The sequence below is a fragment of the Colossoma macropomum genome, unplaced genomic scaffold (genome assembly GCF_904425465.1).
Source record: "Colossoma macropomum unplaced genomic scaffold, Colossoma_macropomum, whole genome shotgun sequence".
Lineage (NCBI taxonomy): Eukaryota > Metazoa > Chordata > Actinopteri > Characiformes > Serrasalmidae > Colossoma > Colossoma macropomum.
Window position 1 is genome coordinate 6,958,979 of NW_023494787.1, and position 21,733 is coordinate 6,980,711.

The window sequence follows — 21,733 nt, forward strand, 5'->3', positions numbered from 1 at the left end:
TGTCTTTATGGTCCGGGTGAGCTCTGTGTCATCCTCTGCTTTCTTCAAGATGGAGGTGTCGAAGAGATGCATGACTGGTTTTAGGAATGACACACTGACATAGGACTCACCGGACAAGGCATCAGTGAATTAGAGGAGTGGGCTCAGAGCTGCATCTATAGACTCTAAAACGTCCACATCTTGCCAGGTGGGAACCAGCGACCTGGTCTTCTTGTCCTTTGAGAGGACCTCTGTGATGGCCCTTTTCTGCTCCAGAACCCGCTTCACCATTTATTGACGGGAGCCCCATCTTGTTGGTGTCTCACTCATGAGCTTGTGCTACGGCAAGTTAAACTCCTCCTGAGCAGCTGCAAGGTCCCGCTTTTTCTTCCAGGAGAAGGAGAAGGCAGCCACTACCTTTTTATAGACCCCAATTGCTCTGTCCACTCGCTTGTCTTGGTTAACTTTCTCTGTAGATAGAGAGAGAAAAATGTTGCCGTGTGTAGTTCTCATTTGTATTTGTATTTTAACTACAATTTTTTCACTTATTTACATAGTTCTTACAACAAAATCACAATTCTCCTGCTTATGCCACTTGATTTGGCAAACATCTGTTCCCATGTCAATAAAACACCTTTGAATTTGAGAGAATTGCTGTATGTATCGTCCATACAAATATGTATTTCTTGACTAAAGATGAAATAAATAGCCTGTAAAATCACATAAATCGGGGGAATGAAATCACCTAATCAAAACTATAGGCCTACTAAGTAATATCTAGTGTCTAGGTATGGTAAGGAGGGTGCAGTGCAATGCTCCGTAGTTATACACAACACAGAGAACAACTCAGTATTTTATTTATCAAAAGCACAGTATAACACATGCTCAATGAAATTCTTATGTCATGGCAAGCAACAACTATATAGCAGGCATAAATTGCACACAATAAAATTGTGTGAATATAAAAAGAATATAAACAAATACAAAGAATATAAAAATAGCTATCAAAAACATGCAAGCACTGCTATGATACGTTTAGGTTTTTTGTGTATGGCATAGCCTATTTGTTACTGCAATGATTTTCATAACAGAAATATACTCATACCATAGACAAAATGACTTAACATAGGCCTCAAACGTATATCAACTGTGTATAACTTACCAATAGCAGAGTTCAGTCGGTGCCCGAAGCATTGTAGTCTTGTCCATCCGTTCAACTCAGCGGCTTTGATGACATTGTTCCCTAGGAAGCGAGCGTATCCGCAAGTCCGATGGCAATTGCTTCGCCCGTGTGATCCTCAGGAAAGTAGACCGTCTGGAGGCATAAGCTGACAAGCTTCCAGTCTTTATCAATAAAGTGGATTGTCAGGCTCATGTACGATTCAGGGGTTCGGCTTGACCACAGGTCAGCTGTGGTCGCAAAAAACGACGCTGACTTCAGCTGCTCCTCCACCCTTTCCCTAACTTCACCGTAAAGCTTAGGTATAGCTGTGCGTGAAAAATACCGGCGGCCAGGGAGTTCGTATCTGATGATGGAACAGATTTAATGTGTTCCCGCTGCTAGTCGATCAGATCCTCGATAGCCGAACCACTTCCACACCACTGAATTAGTCTTTCCTCTTTTATCAACTATTTTGTCTGCTTTATTATCACTCGTGGAAGCTCGTTCAGTCACATTTGTATTGCGGTCAGCAGCGCTCATTTTGCAGCTAGAACGTGCCGCGCTGGAGCCGAACCGAACCAGCCTAGCCTGCTATTGCTGAGCACTGGCTGCGTGCCTGTGGTGTACGTCATCAATCACTGCGTTTTGCTTTTTCAGCTCGGCTTGAATGCAATGAACTGACGGCAGCGCCCTGTAATGAACATCAGTCAGTGCAGATGTTGTAAATAATGTTTATCGAAATATTGGAAATGTTTAAAAATCATATCACCGGTATTGAAACATTTTCTATCGCGATTATATATTGATATTGAGTTATTGTTGAGCCCTATTTATACCATTCAACTGAGCCCAAGATGCCGACCCATCATTCAAGACGCTGGAGTAAAATCTTGTGGTCAACGGTATCAAAGGCTGCACTAAGATCTAATAAAACGAAAATAGAAGGTTTTTGTGCATCAGCGCTGAGCCTGAGGTCATTCATAACACAAATCAATGCTGTCTCTGTACTATAGTTAGAATGAAAACCTGACAGACTTCTCATATAAATTGTTTGATATTAGATACGTATTTAGTTGTTTGAAAACAACTTTTTTTACAGAGCTCATTTACACATACCAGTCTTACAGGCACAGTAACAAAACAGCCTGTTAAGGGATAAAAATTAGTTTAATAAACTAACACTTTAATAAACTAGTAGTTTAATAATTATTAATATACGTGGCCTTCCACAGTCAACTGTCAGTGGTGTTATAACAAAGCAGAAGAGATTGAGAATGACAGCAACTCAGCCACAAAGTGGTAGGCCATGTAAAATGACAGAGCAGGGTCAGCGGGTGCTGAGGCGCATAGTGTGCAGAGGTCGGCAACTTTCTGCAAAGTCAATCACTGCAGACCTCCAAACTTCATGTGGCCTTCAGATTAGCTCAAGAACAGCGTAGAGAGCTTCATGGAATGGGTTTCTATGGCTGAGCAGCTGCATCCAAGACATCACCAAGCGCAATGCAAAGCGTCGAATGCAGTGGTGTAAAGCGCCGCCACTGGACTCTAGAGCAGTGGAGACGTGTTCTCTGGAGTGACCAATCACGCTTCTCCGTCTGGCAATCCGATGGATGAGTCTGGGTTTGGCGGTTGCCAGGAGAACGGTTCTTGTCTGACTGCATTGTGCCAAGTGTAAAGTTTGGTGGAGGGGGGATTATGGTGTGGGGTTGTTTTTCAGGAGTTGGGCTCGGCCCCTTAGTTCCAGTGAAAGGAACTCTTAATGCTTCAGCAGACCAAGAGATTTTGGACAATTTCATGCTCCCAACTTCCTGTTCCAACATGACTGCGCACAGTGCACAAAGCAAGGTCCATAAAGACATGGATGAGCGAGTTTGGTGTGGAAGAACTTGACTGGAATACTTTAAAATATACAATATTAGCTAAGCATGGATGTTGTAATATTGGTTATTGTATTTGTTCCATATTGAATTGGTGTAATATAATATTTTACACCATAAAATGCTATATTCACTAATACATTTGAATCAGATTTCTTTAATATATAATGGAATAAATTAGTGTGTGTGTGTGTGTGTGTGTGTGTGTGTGAGAAAATCTCCTACATTGGCAACTCTTCTTGTGCTACAATTCCATGATTACTGTAAAGAGATTTTGTTTGTTTATTTATTTATTTATTTTTATTTGCAGTACGTTTTTCTTTGAACAGTGAGGATGTTTATGGTTTAAATGTGTTTCATTATTAATTAATAATTATTAATATTTAATGCCTTATAGTATTTATGTATGTCTTTTTATTGCCCTTTTATTATTTAAGAATAATATCTCAGTAAACATATTGCAAAGATGTCATTTGTTATGAAATTTACTTTTCAATTTTAGAAAACGTGTTCTTTGCAATGTAATTGTTACATTTGTATGCATTTTGTCTATAATTGGTCTGCATAATTATCTAGTACAGCCAAAAAAGGAGAGTAGCGTTAAACAGCAGACGATTAGATGTGAGATTAGTCTATTCGGAGACTAATAATCGTGTCATTCTTTTATCCAGAAGAAAAATGTGTGGTATATGGGCCTTATTTGGGAGCGATGAGTGTCTGTCGGTTCAGTGCACCTGTGCGATGAAGATTGCTCATCGGGGTCCAGATGCTTTCCGCTTCGAGAACGTCAACGGTTTCACCAGCTGCTGCTTCGGTTTCCACCGTTTGGCCATTGTGGACCAGCTGTATGGCATGCAGCCCCTGCGAGTGAAGAAGTTCCCTTACCTCTGGCTCTGCTACAACGGCGAGATCTACAACCACAAACGGGTACGAGTTGCTGTTGACCACTTTAAATCTGCATGATAGGTTTCATTGATCTAATGTCTTTCAGGAGATCCCAATGCATTCTATTGGCTTCCCTATCCAGTTAACTGGCTCATAGGTTTGCTATTCACCATGAACCAGAACAAGCTGTCAAAGTTGGCTGTTTAAGTAGTATTTCTGTTCATACTTTTCAACCATGAGACCTTAGAAAGTGGGTGATTTTCCAAACAATGTCAGTTTGAGGTGCCCTTAATGAGAACATTGGCAGGTCTCTGGTTTCGGTACCAGGCGTTCTGCACCGATGTCTGTTGACGGGGCATTTTGAAATTGAGATTAATGGTGGGTGAAATTCAGTATCACTGTATGTTCCAAATATATCGCAGTGTCACGGTATCAGATGTTAAGTTTTCATTACTAAAGTGAATGAACTTTATCTATAACAGAACCCAGAATAGCTTGCTGTGATTGGACTGTTCCGTTCAAAGGGAAGCTTACAGTATTGTAAATGTTAATCAGACAGAAACCACGCTTCCCGGAAGAAAACCTACTTAGTCACTTTTTTAGTTTTTAGATATTTTGAACAGTTCTTTTAAATCAGTATGCAGCACCCAGTAAATGATCAGTATCTTGCAATCAACTGTCTGCTGCTGGTAAAGTGAAAGTGAAGTACACAAAATTAAAATAAACTAAATAAATAAAAACTAATAAGTGGGCGAGGGTGACACTGCTGCTTTATGGGCATGGATATATTGCTCATTAGTCTCAGCCCACATGGAAATGGAGCATCTGACATCTTTTGCACCTATTAGGATTTTGTCAGCTGCATTCTGATTGGCTGTCTGTGTAAACATACTTCCCTGCAGCACTTTTTTCATTTGTTTGAAAGTTTTATCGATTCTAGTTCTAGTGTAGTCTAGTCTACGTCAGTAGTACAGCGCGTCCCAATTCAGGGGCTGGATCGTTAGAAGGACACGGTCTACGAAGGTGTGTCCTTCGAAGGCTGCTTAGACCCGCGAAGGCTGGACCGAAATGAGACGGTCTGCTCTACAGCGGATTTTCTGTTTGCGTCACAGCACCGCTGTTCCTGCCTTTACCGCTGCACCACGAAACACCGCTCTTGCCAAGTTATTGTAAAGTTCTTTAAAGATGGAGCCAGAAACTTTGATTTTAATTGTTTATTTTTTCATTTGTTCGGCTACTGATGATATATAGTCGTGAGAAGGTAGCTGGTTCTTGACAGTGTTTTGCGGTGAAAAGCACAAGACCCTCTGCCGATAGGTAGATGTCTAGCTCACGAGACTCACTGCTCATTATCTATCAGATATATCACATTTAAAAACAGTGTCACATTATGTAGGGGTGGGCAATATGACTATATTAGAGGTGTAACGATTCACAAAATTGAAAATTTGTTCAATATGACACAGCCGTTTTTTCTTTTTTTCTCACAACACTGTTTGGAGTGAGCCATGGAGGGCCATGTAGCCCTAACACTTCGCCCTCCCCCTCTATCTGGTCAGAAATCAACAGAAAACCCCTAGGTGTGAATGCGCAAAACAGGGGTAAGGGCGAGGGGTGAAATGGGATTGGGCCTATGTTCCCATCCAAACCTAGACCAAAATTTCATTAAGAACACTTAAGTGCATTGAACTTGCTTTGTGATTTTGATTGAGAGCAATGAGCATCAACTCTCCTGTTATAGGGTCAGTCGTGGGCTGGAGGTTAGGGAACCAGCCTTGTGACCAGAAGGTCACTGGTTCAATTCTCTCAGCTGACAGTACGTGACTGAAGTGCCCTTGAGCAAGGCACCTAACCCCCAACTGCTCCCTGGGTGCTGTGGATAGGGCTGCCCACGGCTCCGGGCAAGTGTGCTCACTGCCCCCTAGTGTGTGTGTGTGTGTTCACTAGTGTGTATGTGGTGTTTCACTGCACGGATGGGTTAAATGCGGAGGTCTAATTCCGATGTGTTCAGACACAGTTGGCTAAAAGGTTAATTTCATTCATTCATTCATTCATTCATTCATTGGGGGAATAGGGAGGATTGGCAAGCATGTTTGTTATGCCATCGTTTTATGAGATTGTAATGGAAACATGAGACTTATTATAAGTTCTGTCTTTAAGATTGTTGGTTGTGTTTTTGTTCTAACGTTGTGCTCCCTTCCACCTGAAGTTGAGGGATTATTACCATTTTGACTACCAAACCAAAATGGATGGAGAGATCCTGCTTCACCTGTACGATCGCTTCGGCGTCGAGAAGATGGCCACTCTGCTGGATGGTGTGTTTGCCTTCATCCTGCTGGACACAGCCAATAGGAAAGTTTTCCTAGGGAGGGACACGTACGGTGTGAGGCCCATGTTCAAGCTGCTGACCGATGACGGCTTCCTCGCTGTCTGCTCAGAGGCCAAAGGTAAGATTTCAGGATCTGGGATGGCTTTAAAGAGGGATTCCATTAAATTCAAACAAACAAGTTGTGAAGATGTAACCATTCAGAGTGGTTAGATTGGAAATGAGTCATAATTGTTCACAGTGATGGTGATAGGAACCAGATGTCTAAGAGTTTTTTTTCGGGGGTGGGAGGGGGGTAAGGTTTACCCAATTTTCTCCCCAATTCCACCCGCTATTTAGGACTCCCTCAATCACACGATACTATCAACGCTAGGAGGGTGAAGGCTAACACAGGCTTCCTCCGAGACCTGTGAGGCCAACCACCGCTTCTTTTCGAACTGCCGCTCACGCAACGTCATTGGACAGCCGAACGCACTCGGAGGAAAGCACCAACCGCCAGATCTGTTACATCAGCTAACAGATGCCTGCGCTGACTAGCATCGCGTTGAGTGATGGGGAGAAGGAGGGGCCATCCTACCCACCCAGAGAGAGCGAGGCCAATCTCTTGGACTCCCGGCTATGGACGGCTGTAGCATCACCAGGATGGAACTTGCGATCTCATGATGATAGGGCCAACGCTTAGATGGTTGCACCACTCGGGAGCCCTTTGATGTCTAAGAGTTTAGTGCCTACAAAAGCTCCCTTGCAAAAAGTTATGACATGAGATTGTTATGAATGCACTGCCTGTTGTCTAAGACATTGTTTTATGATAGTTTTGAGAAGCTTTTGGTCTAAAATGATTTTTAATACTCAATTATAGTAGATGGGCACATGCAGGCAAAATTAGTACCAAAAGAGATCTTTTTTAGGTTTACCACTATTTTACAATCATCAGCATTACATATAAAAAAAATCAGAAGACACGTCTAGATTTTAGATCATCTTTTAGAAGCAGATTTCTTTTCAGAACATTTCATTTGGTCTCAGACAGATGAGTCAGTCTGATTCATATTGTGTGGGAATCTGCCCCCTCTCTCTCTGGCCTCAGGTCTAACAGAGATCACACATTCCATGTCTGAACCGGTGAAGATCATCCCGTTCCCGCCCGGCCACTTCGAGATCTTTGACCTGGAGCTGTCCGGAAAGGTGAAGTCTGTCAAGCTGGACCGTTTTCATTGCTGCACAGACGAGCCCAAACATGCTGTTCATGACAACGCTGGGGAGCTCGGAAAAGGTAGACACCTGATAGTCATACGTCACACATGATGCAGCATTACAGATGGTGTAAACCAGTGGCTCCCAATCCTGGTCTTAGAGTACCACTAACCACGCATGTTTCAGTGTTTTTCCTGCCCTGCCACACCCAGCTGACCTGAGGAATGGCTTATTAATTAGTTCAGTAAATTGCATCAGGTGTTTTGGGAGAAGGGCCAACTCTATAATATGCAGGGCAGCAGTACTCCAGGACCATGACTGAGAACCACTGATCTAAAAATTATCTTTTCCAACTTGAGTATTTATATAGATCCTTGTGAATGCTAGTTATAACAATGGCATAATAACTATTATATTATTATAAGGAGAAATCGGTCAGTAACCGTATACTAAAACTTTAAATAAGTGGAGTTGCACTGATACCAATACTATATTGATATCAATACAATGGTGATATCAATACCTTTGACCACTACCACGAAGCAATTTCTGATGCACATGCTAGTAGACGGAACTTAACAGAGGTGTGGGTTGACAAGCAACAGGAAAAATGCTCATGGCAAAATCTGTAATGCCAGTACTTCATGGAAAGTCAGTAGTCGTGGGTATTCAGTTGGAATTCTTGCTAAGCTATTGGTTCCATCAGTATGTCACAAATACACCACATAACGCAGCGTACAAACAGTGTAAAACACGCTACAGGAACTCTGACCTCAACGGCAGAGCCAGGCTTCTTTCGCTAATCACTGTGTAGTCAGTTACAGTGAGTTACTGTTAGTCCAGGTTATTGCTGAGGGCGACATACAGAAGTACCCACCGGTCTCTTGAGGTAATGATAGCCTTTAGCCTTGGTTTAGCCTTTAGTCTGCTAGCCAGGCCTGCAGTGCGCCTCCATTGGTCAGCTTCGTCTCGCAGTGGAGGCGTATCACTGACATCAACATAGCTGTGAAAGCTGAGAAATCTGCGGCTCAACGGTTTAGTAATATTTACGGAGTCTGACGCTCAGAGATGTAAGCGCGTGTGAACCGGACGCTCGTATGAGATGAATGACTTCGGATATGAAACAACGTGCAGCACTGTTTTTGCTAAGCCAGAGAAGCTGGTACATGTACAGACCACAAGTTTATCGTTTGACCTGTTAATAAATATTTTACATTTAATTTACTTGTTAAATATGGTTCTTAGTTTCAAAATAGGTTAGTGTTAAGCTAATCGTTGGATTTTATATCCCAACAAGTCAATGCCATATTTTCAACATTCAAGCTCAATATGTTTTATTAGTCACGTAGAACACAGCTTTTCCCAAAAAAAAAAAATGTAAAAGAGGAATTGTCTAAATATCAGCTAGTTAGGTTAGATGGACTTAGTATCAGTATTGGTGCTCTGTATCAGCCTATAATCAAGGATCAGGTGTTGGTATAAATATGTGTGTGTGTGTGTGTGTGTGTGTGTGTGTGTGTGTGTGTGTGCACGCACTGATACCACTTTTTCCCTTCTGATACCAATACCTGATCCTCGACTCAACTGATTTTTCACTAGACAAATCTGGGACCTGGTACCGGGCAATATTTTCAGTACCATGTCCGTTGAGGTTTCAAACAAGCTGAGCCAATACCAAACGGTGCCGTAAAAACGCTACATACTGCTGATTGGTCGGAGAGAATCGCTAAGCACATACGCTAATGTTAGCTACCAGGTTAGCGTAGCCTTTTGTGTCACCTTTTTTGAGGAACCAGAATCGTCTCTTCATCTGAACTCTGACGTTTTTTGTCTTGTTGCTGTCAGCCTCTTCTGAACAAAAGTTGTGTCCTTCACATCTTGGCAGTTTCATTTGGTGTCGCTAAGACGACCAGCTACATTTAGGGGGTACGATATCTGCAGAGGAAAACTAAGTAGCTGGTACCAAAAGCAAATATATTAAATAGTGCTTTTTACAACTGGTGTTGTCACAAAGCACCTTTACAGAAAAATCCGGGTCCGAGCCCCCATGAGTGTCGCCAAACAGTGGCAGGGAAAAATCCCTAAGAGCAAGAGGAAGAAACCTTGAGAGGAACCAAGACTCAAAAGGGGAACCCGTCCTCCTCTGGTCGACACCGGATAGCAAACAGCTTTAGTATAAAATATTAGAATACAAAAAAAAGGGAAGAACAGGTGGAGCAATGGTTAATTAGATAGTTTATGCAGCAGCAGCATCGTCAGGAGGGTCAGTTCATGAAGGTGAGGTTTGCACAGCGTTGTACAGTGTGAAGCTCAATGGTGGTCAAAATGGTTCAGAAGGCTGGCAAGCAGTGGGCACCCGATCAAGGCAGAAGAAGCAACAGCATCAGACCACACAGGATGGGGAGTTGAATATGGTCCATCAAGATTCTGCCCGAACCTGATGTTCTGAATCTGAACTTCACTGTAGACTTAAAAAAAATCTCTGCGAACCCACTGGAGACCTATTGAAACTCCACCTGCCTATTGACAGCGCCTGTTAGGTTTTCCTAGTTACAGTGACAGCTGTTCAGCTGATCATCAATAATTGCATTAAAAGAGGAAGGAAAGGGCTGTGAGAGACCTGAACGTTAAATTTGAACCTGAACCGAGTCCAACATAATGCCTGACCTCAAACAAACCCCAACGTGAAAAGCCAGGTAAAGTCAGATAAAGATTTCCAGCTCTACCTGCATTCCACCCTGCTAATTTAGCATGCAGTGCAGAAATGTGCTCAGTGCAGTTTGTGTTTGTTGGTATGCTCATGTAGACTTTGAACTGGAGACAGTGAAGGCCAACATCAGGATCCTGTTTGAAAACGCAGTGAAGAAACGTCTGATGGCCCACAGGAGAATCGGATGCCTCCTCTCAGGTACTGCCATTCATTTTTGACATTGTCTTATATTTCTCTTGAACAAGCTCTTTTATTTTTATAGATATGATTGTAAAGACAATTAATAATAATAATAATAATAATAATAATGTTAGATAATCTTTCTCATCAAGTTCATGAAGGTGGGGTTTGCACAGCATTGTACAGTGTGAAGCTCAATGGTGGTCAAAACTTGCCGAAATACAAACAGCAAGAAGAAAAACGAGTAAAATAAAAAAAACTAGTAAACAGAAATAAATGAAATTTATGCTAACTAAACTCTCCCACTATGTAGGTGGACTTGACTCTAGCCTGGTTGCAGCCACACTTGTTAAGCTGGCCAAGGAGGAGAATTTGAAGTACCCCATTCAGACATTTTCGATCGGGGCAGAAGACAGTCCAGATGCTATCGCTGCACGCAAGGTCACTGGAATTTAATCACAAGAGAAAACATTCATGCCTATCCTGACTGACTATCAGTCACAGTGACACTGTTACAGTGACACCAGCAGGACTTTAGATCTGTCTGTTCTGAATGTTGTTGTTCTTCTGTAGGTAGCAGCCCACATAGGCAGCGAACACCACGAAGTGAATTTCACCCCAGAGGAGGGCATCAAGGCTCTAGAGGAGGTCATCGTTCACCTGGAGAGTTATGACATTACCACAGTGCGCGCTTCTGTTGGTGAGCACAGGCCACTGTTACTGTTGGTTTGCAGATAAAAGGTAATATTTAAATATTACCAGTGGTGGACGAAGTACACAAACCATGTACTTGAGTTAAAGTAGAGAGACCCAAGGTAAAATATTACTCCAGTAAAAGTAGAAGTTCCTCCCTTTAGACCTCCACTTGAGTAAAAGTACAAAAGTATTTGCCTTCAAATGTACTTAAGTATTGAAAGTAAAAGTACTAAATGCTTAAATAACTTAAACTTGTAACTAAGTTGCATTAAGTTACTTTACTATATTGCATCTGTAGGTCTCTGTTCACAAACACAAACTATTAAAAACAAATTTACTATAAAATGAAATATTGTTTGTATAAATTCAAAAGTAAAAGTACTAAAAGATTAATTATGACTCTAATGTCCTATTATCATTTTTGTAACAAGACTCGCTTCATTAACTCATTTTAGGTGTAAATACTCCAGTGTCACTCTTGGTAAACCAGTCTTTTAATAGAATGTTGTTAATTAGTGACGCTGATCTATTAAAATTATCATAAGCACAAAACACTGAAGGCAAACTGTTTCCATTAGGTAGAACTGAGTGGCTCTGAAATCACTTTCTACAAACAAGCAAAGTTTCGGTTTAAGATTTATTTGCAACTTAGTTACAAGTTTGTTTAATAAAAACTTGCTTTAAACTCAGGTTCACAAATGAGTTTCCTTTACTAAACTGCATCTGTATGTTCATAAACATAAACTAGCTAAAACAAATTTACTAATAAATGAAAGTGTTTGTATAAATTGAGAAAAAAGAAACATGATACCCTGATTGGTGTTCTTGCTTTGCACTTCTTTCATTTTGACATGTTACCTTTTTATACACACATAAGCCAAAAGGAACGACAGATTTCTCATAATGTAGTGGAGTAAAAAGTGAGATATTTGACTTTGAAATGTAGTGGAGTGAAAGTAAAAAGTCGCCCAAAATAGAAATACTTCAGTAAAGTACAGATACATAAAAAAAACTAAGTACAGTAACGAATTACATTTACTTCGTTACTGTCCACCACTGAATATTACTCAGTCCCAATACTGGAATTACAGCTGATATCTAATAACACATCTTTGGCATTTGAACCCCTATATGCAGATCTAAGTATTAGCTCATTTTCAAGTGATTTGTACTTCTACACTATGACACTAGTTATCTTAAGTTGTACAAATAGCACAATGATCATTCAGGGCTTACACTGAAGTAGACATTTGGGCCAAGACGTTCATTCACCTCCAGGCTTTTATTTCCATCATTTAGGTTCCATTTGAGAACATCAAATACAGAAGAAAATGTCAAAAAAACAAGAAACGCCTTTCATTTTGGGGGTTCACAATGTGTGTATAAAAAAAATCAGGTATGTTCTACATTTCTTGGTTCAGCAGGGCCTTGTAAGAGTACAAAATCTGGAGCAGACCCATAGAAGTATTCAGGAGCTACACAGCATTTTCCACCAGGTGTCTACAAGGCATCTACAAAGTGTCCATAACCTCTCCAAATACAAAAAAGACGTCTGTCACTATATATTTTAGGCGTGTGCAAGATTTTTTGGTCTTGTGTGATAGAACAGACAAATGTCCACTTCAGGGTAATGTTATTTCTTCAAAGGAAATGAGAACCCTATCCAAAATATAAAAATGTACCCAACACCTGGATATGTTTTGTTTCATGAAAGGCTTAAAAAGCACAAAAAATACAAAATAATTAAAATAAAGTGTTAAATATTAGTCCCAAAATATCGATGCATCCTTTAACGAACCAACAAATAAAGCATGCTGATTCATAAAACATTTTCAGACAGAAGGTGTCCCCAAATGTTTGACAGGCAATGTGCAAAGACCCCAGAATAGAAACTGAATTACTCTGTGCTGACAAAGTGTGAGGCCATAGCGATAGACCTTGACACACCTGTTGGGTTCTACGTGCTACGTTACCGTTTTCTCTTTCACTTTGCACAATGGTTGTGACCAGATGAGTCTGGCTAGGTGACATTCCTTTTTCCCCTGATTAGATTAAATCAACCACCGTAAATTCATTGACATCAGAGCGAATGGCTTTTCCAAAGGCTGCTCTTAAAACTGCTTAGTCGGCGCTCAAACACTGGATAGATTTTGCGCATCAGTTCTTTAGCTGAAAGGAAATTAAAGCTACCCATTTTAGGGGGGCTTTACTCTGTCTGGTGCCAGGGCTGGCTTACTTTTGCCCTAGTCCAGATCCTACACTAAAACTAACGCATTTAAAGTCTAATGCATTTGCTAACGTTGGTAAAACACAAAAGCCATGAATCAAACACAATCAGATGCTGAAGCAATAGAACATGAGAGGGAGTGTGTTATTCGCGATAACACACGAGTGTTAGTCTGTTGCTTACAGTTAAATAAATAAAGTAAGAAATTAATAAATTGTGCCGTGAACATGGCGTTTAACATGTTTTAATGTTGGCACTTCATTCCGCCAAATTATAGTTCCTTAACAAGCAGTTTGTTGCTACATCAGAGTAAAGTAAGTAATAAAAACGTTCAAATGTCTTGAGCATCTCCTACAGCCGTCAAAGTCGTTGCTTAGCAACGGCGTCTCAGTGGAGTGATAGTGTTTTTGAAAAACCTGTGATGTTATGGTGAAATAGCAGCACAGTTGGAATGCCTCTCAACCAATCAGCTTGCATGGCCGGAACTAACTGTTGTATAATAAGCTATAAAGTATTTTGGAAATTAGACGCAAGATATTGGATCCTATTAAAAAAAATACTCCACGATATTATTAATAGAAACAACGGCAAAAGTACAAAACAACACTCCCTTAGGCAGCCGCTGCAACCACTCACTGTTTACGTGTGTTTCATTTATTTATCTTCAACTATAAGTACCTACTTGAGTTAATTGTGTTTCCACCCGGTGCTGTGATCTTATTTTGGCATATGAACTTTGACCAGTGGAGTTGGGAATTCGAGTCAGCAACTCGACTGACTCATGACTCAGCTCAGACTTTGCCTTAAATGACTTGCAACTCAATTTGGACACGAGAGTTATGACTATTTATGAAAAAAAGCACAAACAAAACTCATTAAATTACATTAGGACCCCAACTTAATGCAGTAAATGACTGAACTGTGACTTTGCTTGTTAGTTTTGCTACGGTCATGAGCAGTCTTTACTGTAATGCTGCTCTGTTTCAGTGCAGCTTCAAATAACGAGCCTAGCGTTATAGAAAAGCCTTAATTCTGAAGAATGGAATGAATGCTGGATGTATAATACTATATGGCAGACATACATATAAATGTGTCCATCACGCTCTAAAAGGGAGAATCTAAAATATGCATTATCATGAAAATAATTCAACAAGAAGGAAAATGCGGTACTTATTTGACTTTCGTTCATTGTAATATCTCTAGTCCTTTTTAGCCACTAGAGGGCACCATTGCCTCATGTAGAAAGTGACAGTTCAATGGTTTATGAGGGTCTTTTTATTTTGTCTTTGTTTCCAGGCATGTACCTGGTATCCAAGTTTATTCGTGAGAAGACGGACAGTGTGGTGATCTTCTCTGGCGAAGGATCTGATGAACTCACACAGGGCTACATCTACTTCCATAAGGTAAAGATGATCAGTGCTTGCCAATATTTGAGTAGTTTACAATCCAGCTGATTTAATCGTTATTCAATAGTTACTTGTCTTCATCTGTTCTTTTTATGTCACCGTAGGGAAACATGCATCAGTGATAAATGCAGTTCCTGGTTGAATTACATGATTTGTTGATTTTCTAATTGAAAATAAGTTGACACGTTCTCTACAGCACACGTGTCAGGCTCCAGTCCTCAAGGGTCAAAATACTGCAGACTTCCGCACACTGCCTGATTAAACACACCTGATTCAGCTCATCAGCTAATTAGCAAGGCCTTCATGAACTGAATTCAGAGTATTAGATAAGGGTAAAGGCTGACAGCACTTTGGCCCAGAAGGTCTCCAGTTTGACATGCCTGCTCTACAGGGACCAACTTAAATATGGTGTTCATCTGCAATTTCTCATTTTGGTGCACAGTTTCTATTTATTTGCTAAATTTAACATATTGGAAAAATAAAAATAAAATATTAAACGCACTATAGGTTTTGCACAGGCCACATTTTATGTTTTATTAATTTTTGCTAATATGTTAAATCCAGCAAATAAACAGTAACTGTGCAATAAAATGTGCAAAAGTGTGTTCTCTGTCTGCCCTGCGATGGACTGGTGACCTGTCCAGGGTGTATCCTGCCTTCCGCCCAATGACAGCTGGGATAGGCTCCAGCACCCCACCGCGACCCAGAAGGATAAGCGGTTTAGATGATGGATGGATGGATGTGTTCTCTGTAGAGGCTGTGTCAACCCATTATCTCTTAGAACTCAACAAAACTTCATTTGAGCAGGGGCGCACACACGTTTGCATACTGTAGTGCGTGAATGTGTCTGAGTATCTGATTGTTGCCTCTGGTGCTGTGAAAGATTGACGCTGTGTTGATTGATCCAGGCTCCGACTCCGAAGGCCGCTGCGGAGGACAGTGTGCGTCTGATGAAGGAGTTGTACATGTTCGATGTACTGAGAGCAGACAGGACAACAGCCGCACACGGGTCAGGAAGAACCTCCGCTTCTCCATATGAAGCACCGACACCTGCAAAATCTACATGATTCTCTGTTTAATTAATCATTGCTCCACCTGTTTTCCCTGTTTTTGTACTAACAATATTTACTATCCGGTGTCGACCAGAGGAGGATGGGTTCCCCTTCTGAGTCCTGGTTCCTCTCAAGGTTTCTTCGTGTTTCTCTTCACTGTCGCCACTGGCTTGCTCATGGGGGCTTGGACCCGGATTTCTTTCTGTAATGCTGATTTCCTTGTAAAGCTGCTTTGTGACAACACCTGTTGTAAAAAGCGCTATATAAATAAACTTTACTTACTTACTTACTTACTTACTTACTATAATCTCATATAAATAATTACACACCTTCCTGTTTGAAATAGTCATTGTATAGTCGTTCTCTTTTTTATGTTCTTTCTGTATAGCACTCTGCTAATAATGCATTGCAACAAAATTTCTTCACCAAAACAGAAACCGAAATTCAGGACTCAAAAATCAAAAACCAAAAGAACAATCAATAAAAAACAGTAAACAAAAAATAAACATAACGATTTCAGTGCCTAAGGCTACAATTTGTGACACAAAGCCCATCCAAGGAAATACATTCCATTAATTTTACTTGGACTTTACACTTTGGCTGTCATTGCTGTTCATTTTTAAAAGGCTACAAATGGCGTTGATGTGCTCACAGGAACTTTCTGCTTCTGTTGTTTTGCTGTATTCTGCATATCAAGCAGGACATCTTGTTCTCAGTTGGTATCAAACCTGGAGAGAAGTTCTCGAGTGTGGTATCTGCTTCTGATACTGGAGAACAGTGATTATAAAACGTGTTTAACGTCCCCATGGAAACCACGCAACCAGCATTAAACTGTTTGAATATGTCTGTGTTGACCACCACAGGACAGCAAAGAAAACGTTTATCATTATTTCATATTTTTGTTAATTATTTGTAAAGTCTTAGATTTCCTCTCTTCCTTGTAGGCCCTGTTGTGGTTTAATATTTTTGGTCAAAAATTGTGCCTCCCTTCTCTATATTAATTCCTTTTTCTCTCCAATCTCTTCTCTTTAGATTGGAGCTGAGAGTGCCTTTCCTGGACCACAGGTTCTCTAGCTACTATCTGTCCCTGCCTCCGGAGATGAGGGTGCCCAAGGTGAAATTAACAGCCTTGTTAATCTTTAAAAGTTGCATTCATCACTGGCAATATGGTGGTTGATATAGTGTAGTGGGTGACACGTCTGCCTTCGATGCTGTAGACTGGGGTTTGATCACCCACTTGGGCAAACACCCTACACTATACCTCCAGTCCTTGGGCAAGACTCCTAACACTACTTTCGCCTTCCTGCGTAAAATGATCCACTCTGGATAAGAGTGTCTGACAAATGCCATAAATGTAAACGCAATAACAAAAGCGTGTTGCTCCTAAGTTTGACACTTGTTACTCATTAAAACAGAAATGTTTCTTAGCTTTCAATCCATATGTTTGGACTCTGTCAGTACAGAATATCAGTCGAATGTAGATGGTATTCCTTACATAATTCTGTGATTTATCATATAATTATGTAATTACAGTTAAACAGCAACAAACTCCAGGAGGTGAACTCACACTAGACTTTAATGTTATGATGTTCCAAAACCAGACTTATAAAGCAGTCTTTTGAACTGTGGCTGAGAACTTGCTTGACTTACTCGTGATTTTTTTGTTATCAGTAGATGCTGCATGTTATATAGCACACATTCCTGTTTAAACACTGTTGTGGCGCCTCACTTTGATTCTTCACTCTTATAACGGTGGAACTTGCATGAATAATTCACAGCAGATAGTCCTGAGATCAATAACTGAATAATACACCTGCAGTTTAAGTGGTTAAACCTGTTTATTGTGACAGGTGATGAAGATAAATGTAGATTTCTATATTTAACATGTTCTCTAAACAAGCTTTGTATACTAAAAATTAACAAGCTTTATGAAAACAGGATGGGGTGGAGAAGTATCTTCTTAGGGACTCGTTTAAGGGGCTGAACCTGATTCCGGATGAGATACTGTGGAGACCCAAAGAGGCTTTCAGTGACGGTATGACGTCCACAAAGAAGTCCTGGTACGCGATCCTGCAGGATCACACTGAGTCTGAGGTACATACACACATACGCAACAGACACTTGCAGACTCTCAGATCTAGTAGTGTTTTTTCTATTTCTTTATTGCTGGTTATTGTGATTTAAGATACAGAGAGCAGGACCTCTGAGGTTAAGAGAGACTTGGATATAGGTTCTACAGCTAACCTCTAGATGGCTAACTAGCTAACTGTCTTCTTATGGATCGAGCAGTGCTTCTGTCGTTTGAAGTGAATTTCATGATGCTGATTTTGTTTGTTTATTTGTTTCTTTGTTGTTCTTAAGCGGCCTGATGTATAGCTGACTAGCCAGCCAGCAGGCCTCATAACTGCCTATCTCAAACTTACTTCTTACTTAAACAGCAAATTTAGTGTATTTAGAAATTAAAATATAACAGGATTACCACTGATACTTAAAAAGTCTTGTTAAGTCTTATAAAAGAGTCAATAAAAGAGAGAGAACTATTCAAAATGAAAACTATGTACAAGGAATTGTCATGATCTATTTAAACACAAGGCATTCATTGAGATTTCTTTCTATTGGGAAGTGTCTGTCATAAACCCTATTCCCTAAATTTACACTTGTGGGGAAAAAAAACAAATACTAAATTAAGTACTTTTGATTTCTTTTCAAGTTGAAAGATTTAGATTGATCATGACTTAAGTTTTTAAATGCTGTCTCAGATTTTCATGTCACTACCGAAACAGAGTTTTAGTACATTGGCAGAGTCTTATTTTAGCCACACTCCCTCTGCATTTTAAAGCAGGAAGTGAGGCTGCATCCTTGTCCCTCATGGCCACATTTAGATCCCATTGTTTTGATATAAATGTGTCCCAAATTCTGAAGATCAGTGTGAAATATATTTTCTGCAATTGAGTAAATGTTTTTGTGTAGTAATGAAAATTATGATTTTATGTGTGTGCAGTTGTTCAAAGCTGTGTTTGCTAGTCATGTTCTGGCTAGCGTTTTGGGTTCTGCTTTAAATGAGCTGAAACAGTCACTGCTGAAACATTTGATAAAGTTTCTGTAGTGTTCTGATTGTTTTGTTAGTGATAAAATGGAATGTTCAATCATTTATTTCGGTAGATTAAATATAATTAAGGTATAGAGTCGCTCAGAGCAAAAGAAAGCAAAAAGAATGATCCAAATAAATGTTTGATTTTCATCCATATCTGTTTAAATTAAACGGACATCAATACATGCCATATTGAGTTCATGTGCATTGCTATTTTTCCCTTACTGGGGAAAAGCACAGAATTTGAGTCTGATTTATTGTTTCACAGGTTATGCAAGCTAGATGGATCCCTTGATGTTTAGGCATCCGACTTCATCATCCTTCCTGTCAAAAGAAGAAAATTCAGTTTTGGAGGAATGTTACTTCTCTTTCTGGCCCTTTCTCACTTGTCTCTTTGCTCTCTGTTCTACAGGTTAACGACTCTCAGTTGGAGAAAGCACCCAAGCTGTACCCTCATAACACCCCCACTACCAAAGAAGGCTTCTATTACCGGCAGTTGTTTGAGAAGCATTACCCCGGCCGCTCTGGCTGGATCCCCCATTACTGGATGCCCCGCTGGATCAAAGCTACTGACCCTTCTGCGAGAACCCTTTCCATCTACAAGACGGACAAGGACCAGTAATCAGTCATATACAGTCAGCACAGCTGGCCTACATGTTAATCTTTAGATCGTGCCTTACTTTTTTTGTTTTCATTCGGTCCCCTGTCCCGTTTTCTTTAAATTTAATTGCACTGTTTTTGTTCATGGCATAATTAAAACTTTTTTTTTTTTTTTATCCACTTCTAAAAACTTTTGCTGGCATTCTTAGCAATTCGAGCCCACTCAGAAGCCCCCTGTTTACAGAAACCTGTTTGTTACATTCCCCCTGGAAAAAATGGTTACTTTTATTGATGGTTTTTTTTTCCTGGTGTTTTCCTGAACCAATCAGTAGCTTTAGGAAAACTAGCTATACTGCACGTCCAAAAGTTTGTAGACGCCTGCTCATTCAGTGCTTCTTCTGAAATCAAGGGTATTCATAGGGGGTTGTCTCTGTATCTAAATTCACGGGCTGTCTGGATACTTTTGGACACATAATTTATTCTGTCACTGTACCAGTTGATATGAGTGTGTCTTTACCTCCACCTCCAGCTTTCTGTTCCATTCTCTGATTTACCTTATAATGCTGTAGCTCATTTTCTTCTGTGACCTAAGAGTTTAGCACATATTGCGTACTTGAATCAGCCTGGGTTCGGTTCCCCGGCCTGGCGACCAGGGTCCTTTGTGGGTGGAGTTTGCATGTTCTCCCCCATGTCCGTGTGGGTTTCCTCCAGGTGCTGCGGTTTCCTCCCACAGTCCAAAGACATGCAGTCAGGTCAATTGGACACGCTGAACTGCCCCTGATTGTGAATGTGGATGTATACGTCTGTCTGTCTGCAGGGTGTATCCTGCTTTCTGCGCAGTGACCACTGGGATAGGCTCCAGGACCCCTATGACCCAGAAGGATAAGCGGTTTAGAACGTGTGCGTGTGTGTGTGCATACTTAAATCTAATATTTTGTTAAATATTCTATGCACTCACTACTTCAAGTCAAGTCAGGAGGCTTTTTTACCCATTAACACTGACTTAAGGCTTATTACATGGAAAACAATACAAAATGATTGCATTAAACTATCGGACTGAGTAACAGAGGTGAATGTTAAGGGGTAAAAGATCCATTTAGCTCGGACACAGTAGATAGACTGTCTAATTTGACTTCGTCTGATGGCAGGGCTTCTCTTTCCTCATCTTTTTCTCTGCTTTATCACACATCTCAACTCATGATGGCTTTGAGTTGATAGATGAGGTGTTGTAACAGAAAAATTACTAAACAGACTGTGCAAAAGCCAAAGACCACCCTTAATTTATTTAACTTCCAGTCAAAAATGGCTGCTAAGCACAAGCTATTTATTTTTTGCGAGATATTCTGAGAAGATTACATATTAGTTAATCTACTTGCATAAGGCAGCAGAAAATCAAAGAAAGGAGTTTCCAAAAAGTGAGAGAGAAAATGAGGCTTCTGACAACTGTGCAAGACCTTGTAGACACTAAAACTGTCCCATCGAAGAAAAAAAAAAAGCACTTAAAGCTTCTTTGAGAGAGAGAGGAGAAAATCAAGCTCTACCTCAGAGTTCAGACCTCAGCCTCACTGAATGTGTTTGAGATTATTTGGACTGTGAGAATCAGAAAATGCAACCAACTTCTAAGACTGTACTTTGGAGGTTTGGAAAAATATCCTTGCAGATTTCTATGAGGAACTGAATGCGACTCCCCTGTTTAATCCACCTTTAATTCTCTGCTTGATATGATTTATAGGACCTAAAATAACCCTATGGAGATGCTGTAAGATGTGCAGTGGATTCTGAGGTCATAACAGTTCATGCTTGGGAATAAAGTCTTTTTTCTGCGCTTGACTTGTGTGTTTTTGTTGAATATGAAACCATGTAATGTTGTAATGTCTTTGTAAGGCAGCGTATTGAAAGATTTAAAATTACTGTAACTACTTTTCCTCAAGGGGCCTTTTCAAGCAAGTTTTTCTTCCGCCGCCTGTGGTTTTTGCTCACCACGCAGACTGTCTGACATATACTAATTTTTTTAAAGGATAATCTCAATTTCTTTATATTTTGGTCATTGAGAAAAAGAGTCAGAGTGGTTTGGTATGACACGGCTGATGGTAGAGACTCAGTAGACAGTACACTCAGAAAAAAGGTATGAACCTGTCACTGGGGCAGTGCCCCTCTTGTAACTGTGATGGTACCCTCAAGGGTACATCTCAGTACCTTTAGTCAGGGAACATAACTGTATCATAATCCACTGAAATCGTATTTTCCAAGTTGTATTGACTCCACACACCCCGTCTCGACTCCAAGCTCTTTATTTTATTGTTCTATTTTAAAACTTTAGAAAATGAAAAGGGACCAATCTATACTTT

The 21,733-nt window shown here is 40.4% G+C and overlaps 1 protein-coding gene across 1 annotated transcript in view; it reads left to right on the plus strand.

Annotated features, from left to right (window-relative positions):
- LOC118805286 (asparagine synthetase [glutamine-hydrolyzing]-like) overlaps nt 1-21,215 on the plus strand; it is a 37,352-nt gene extending 16,137 nt beyond the window's left edge. Inside the window, exons 2-12 of the mRNA XM_036565988.1 lie at nt 3,690-3,945; nt 6,113-6,350; nt 7,317-7,502; nt 10,230-10,331; nt 10,627-10,754; nt 10,887-11,013; nt 14,533-14,639; nt 15,551-15,651; nt 16,727-16,808; nt 17,633-17,788; nt 19,198-21,215. Of these exons, the coding sequence (XP_036421881.1) occupies nt 3,697-3,945; nt 6,113-6,350; nt 7,317-7,502; nt 10,230-10,331; nt 10,627-10,754; nt 10,887-11,013; nt 14,533-14,639; nt 15,551-15,651; nt 16,727-16,808; nt 17,633-17,788; nt 19,198-19,407 (1,686 nt within the window). The 5' untranslated portion in view covers nt 3,690-3,696 and the 3' untranslated portion in view covers nt 19,408-21,215. The remainder of the gene's footprint in view (nt 1-3,689; nt 3,946-6,112; nt 6,351-7,316; nt 7,503-10,229; nt 10,332-10,626; nt 10,755-10,886; nt 11,014-14,532; nt 14,640-15,550; nt 15,652-16,726; nt 16,809-17,632; nt 17,789-19,197) is intronic.
- The last annotated feature ends 518 nt before the right edge of the window (nt 21,216-21,733 follow it).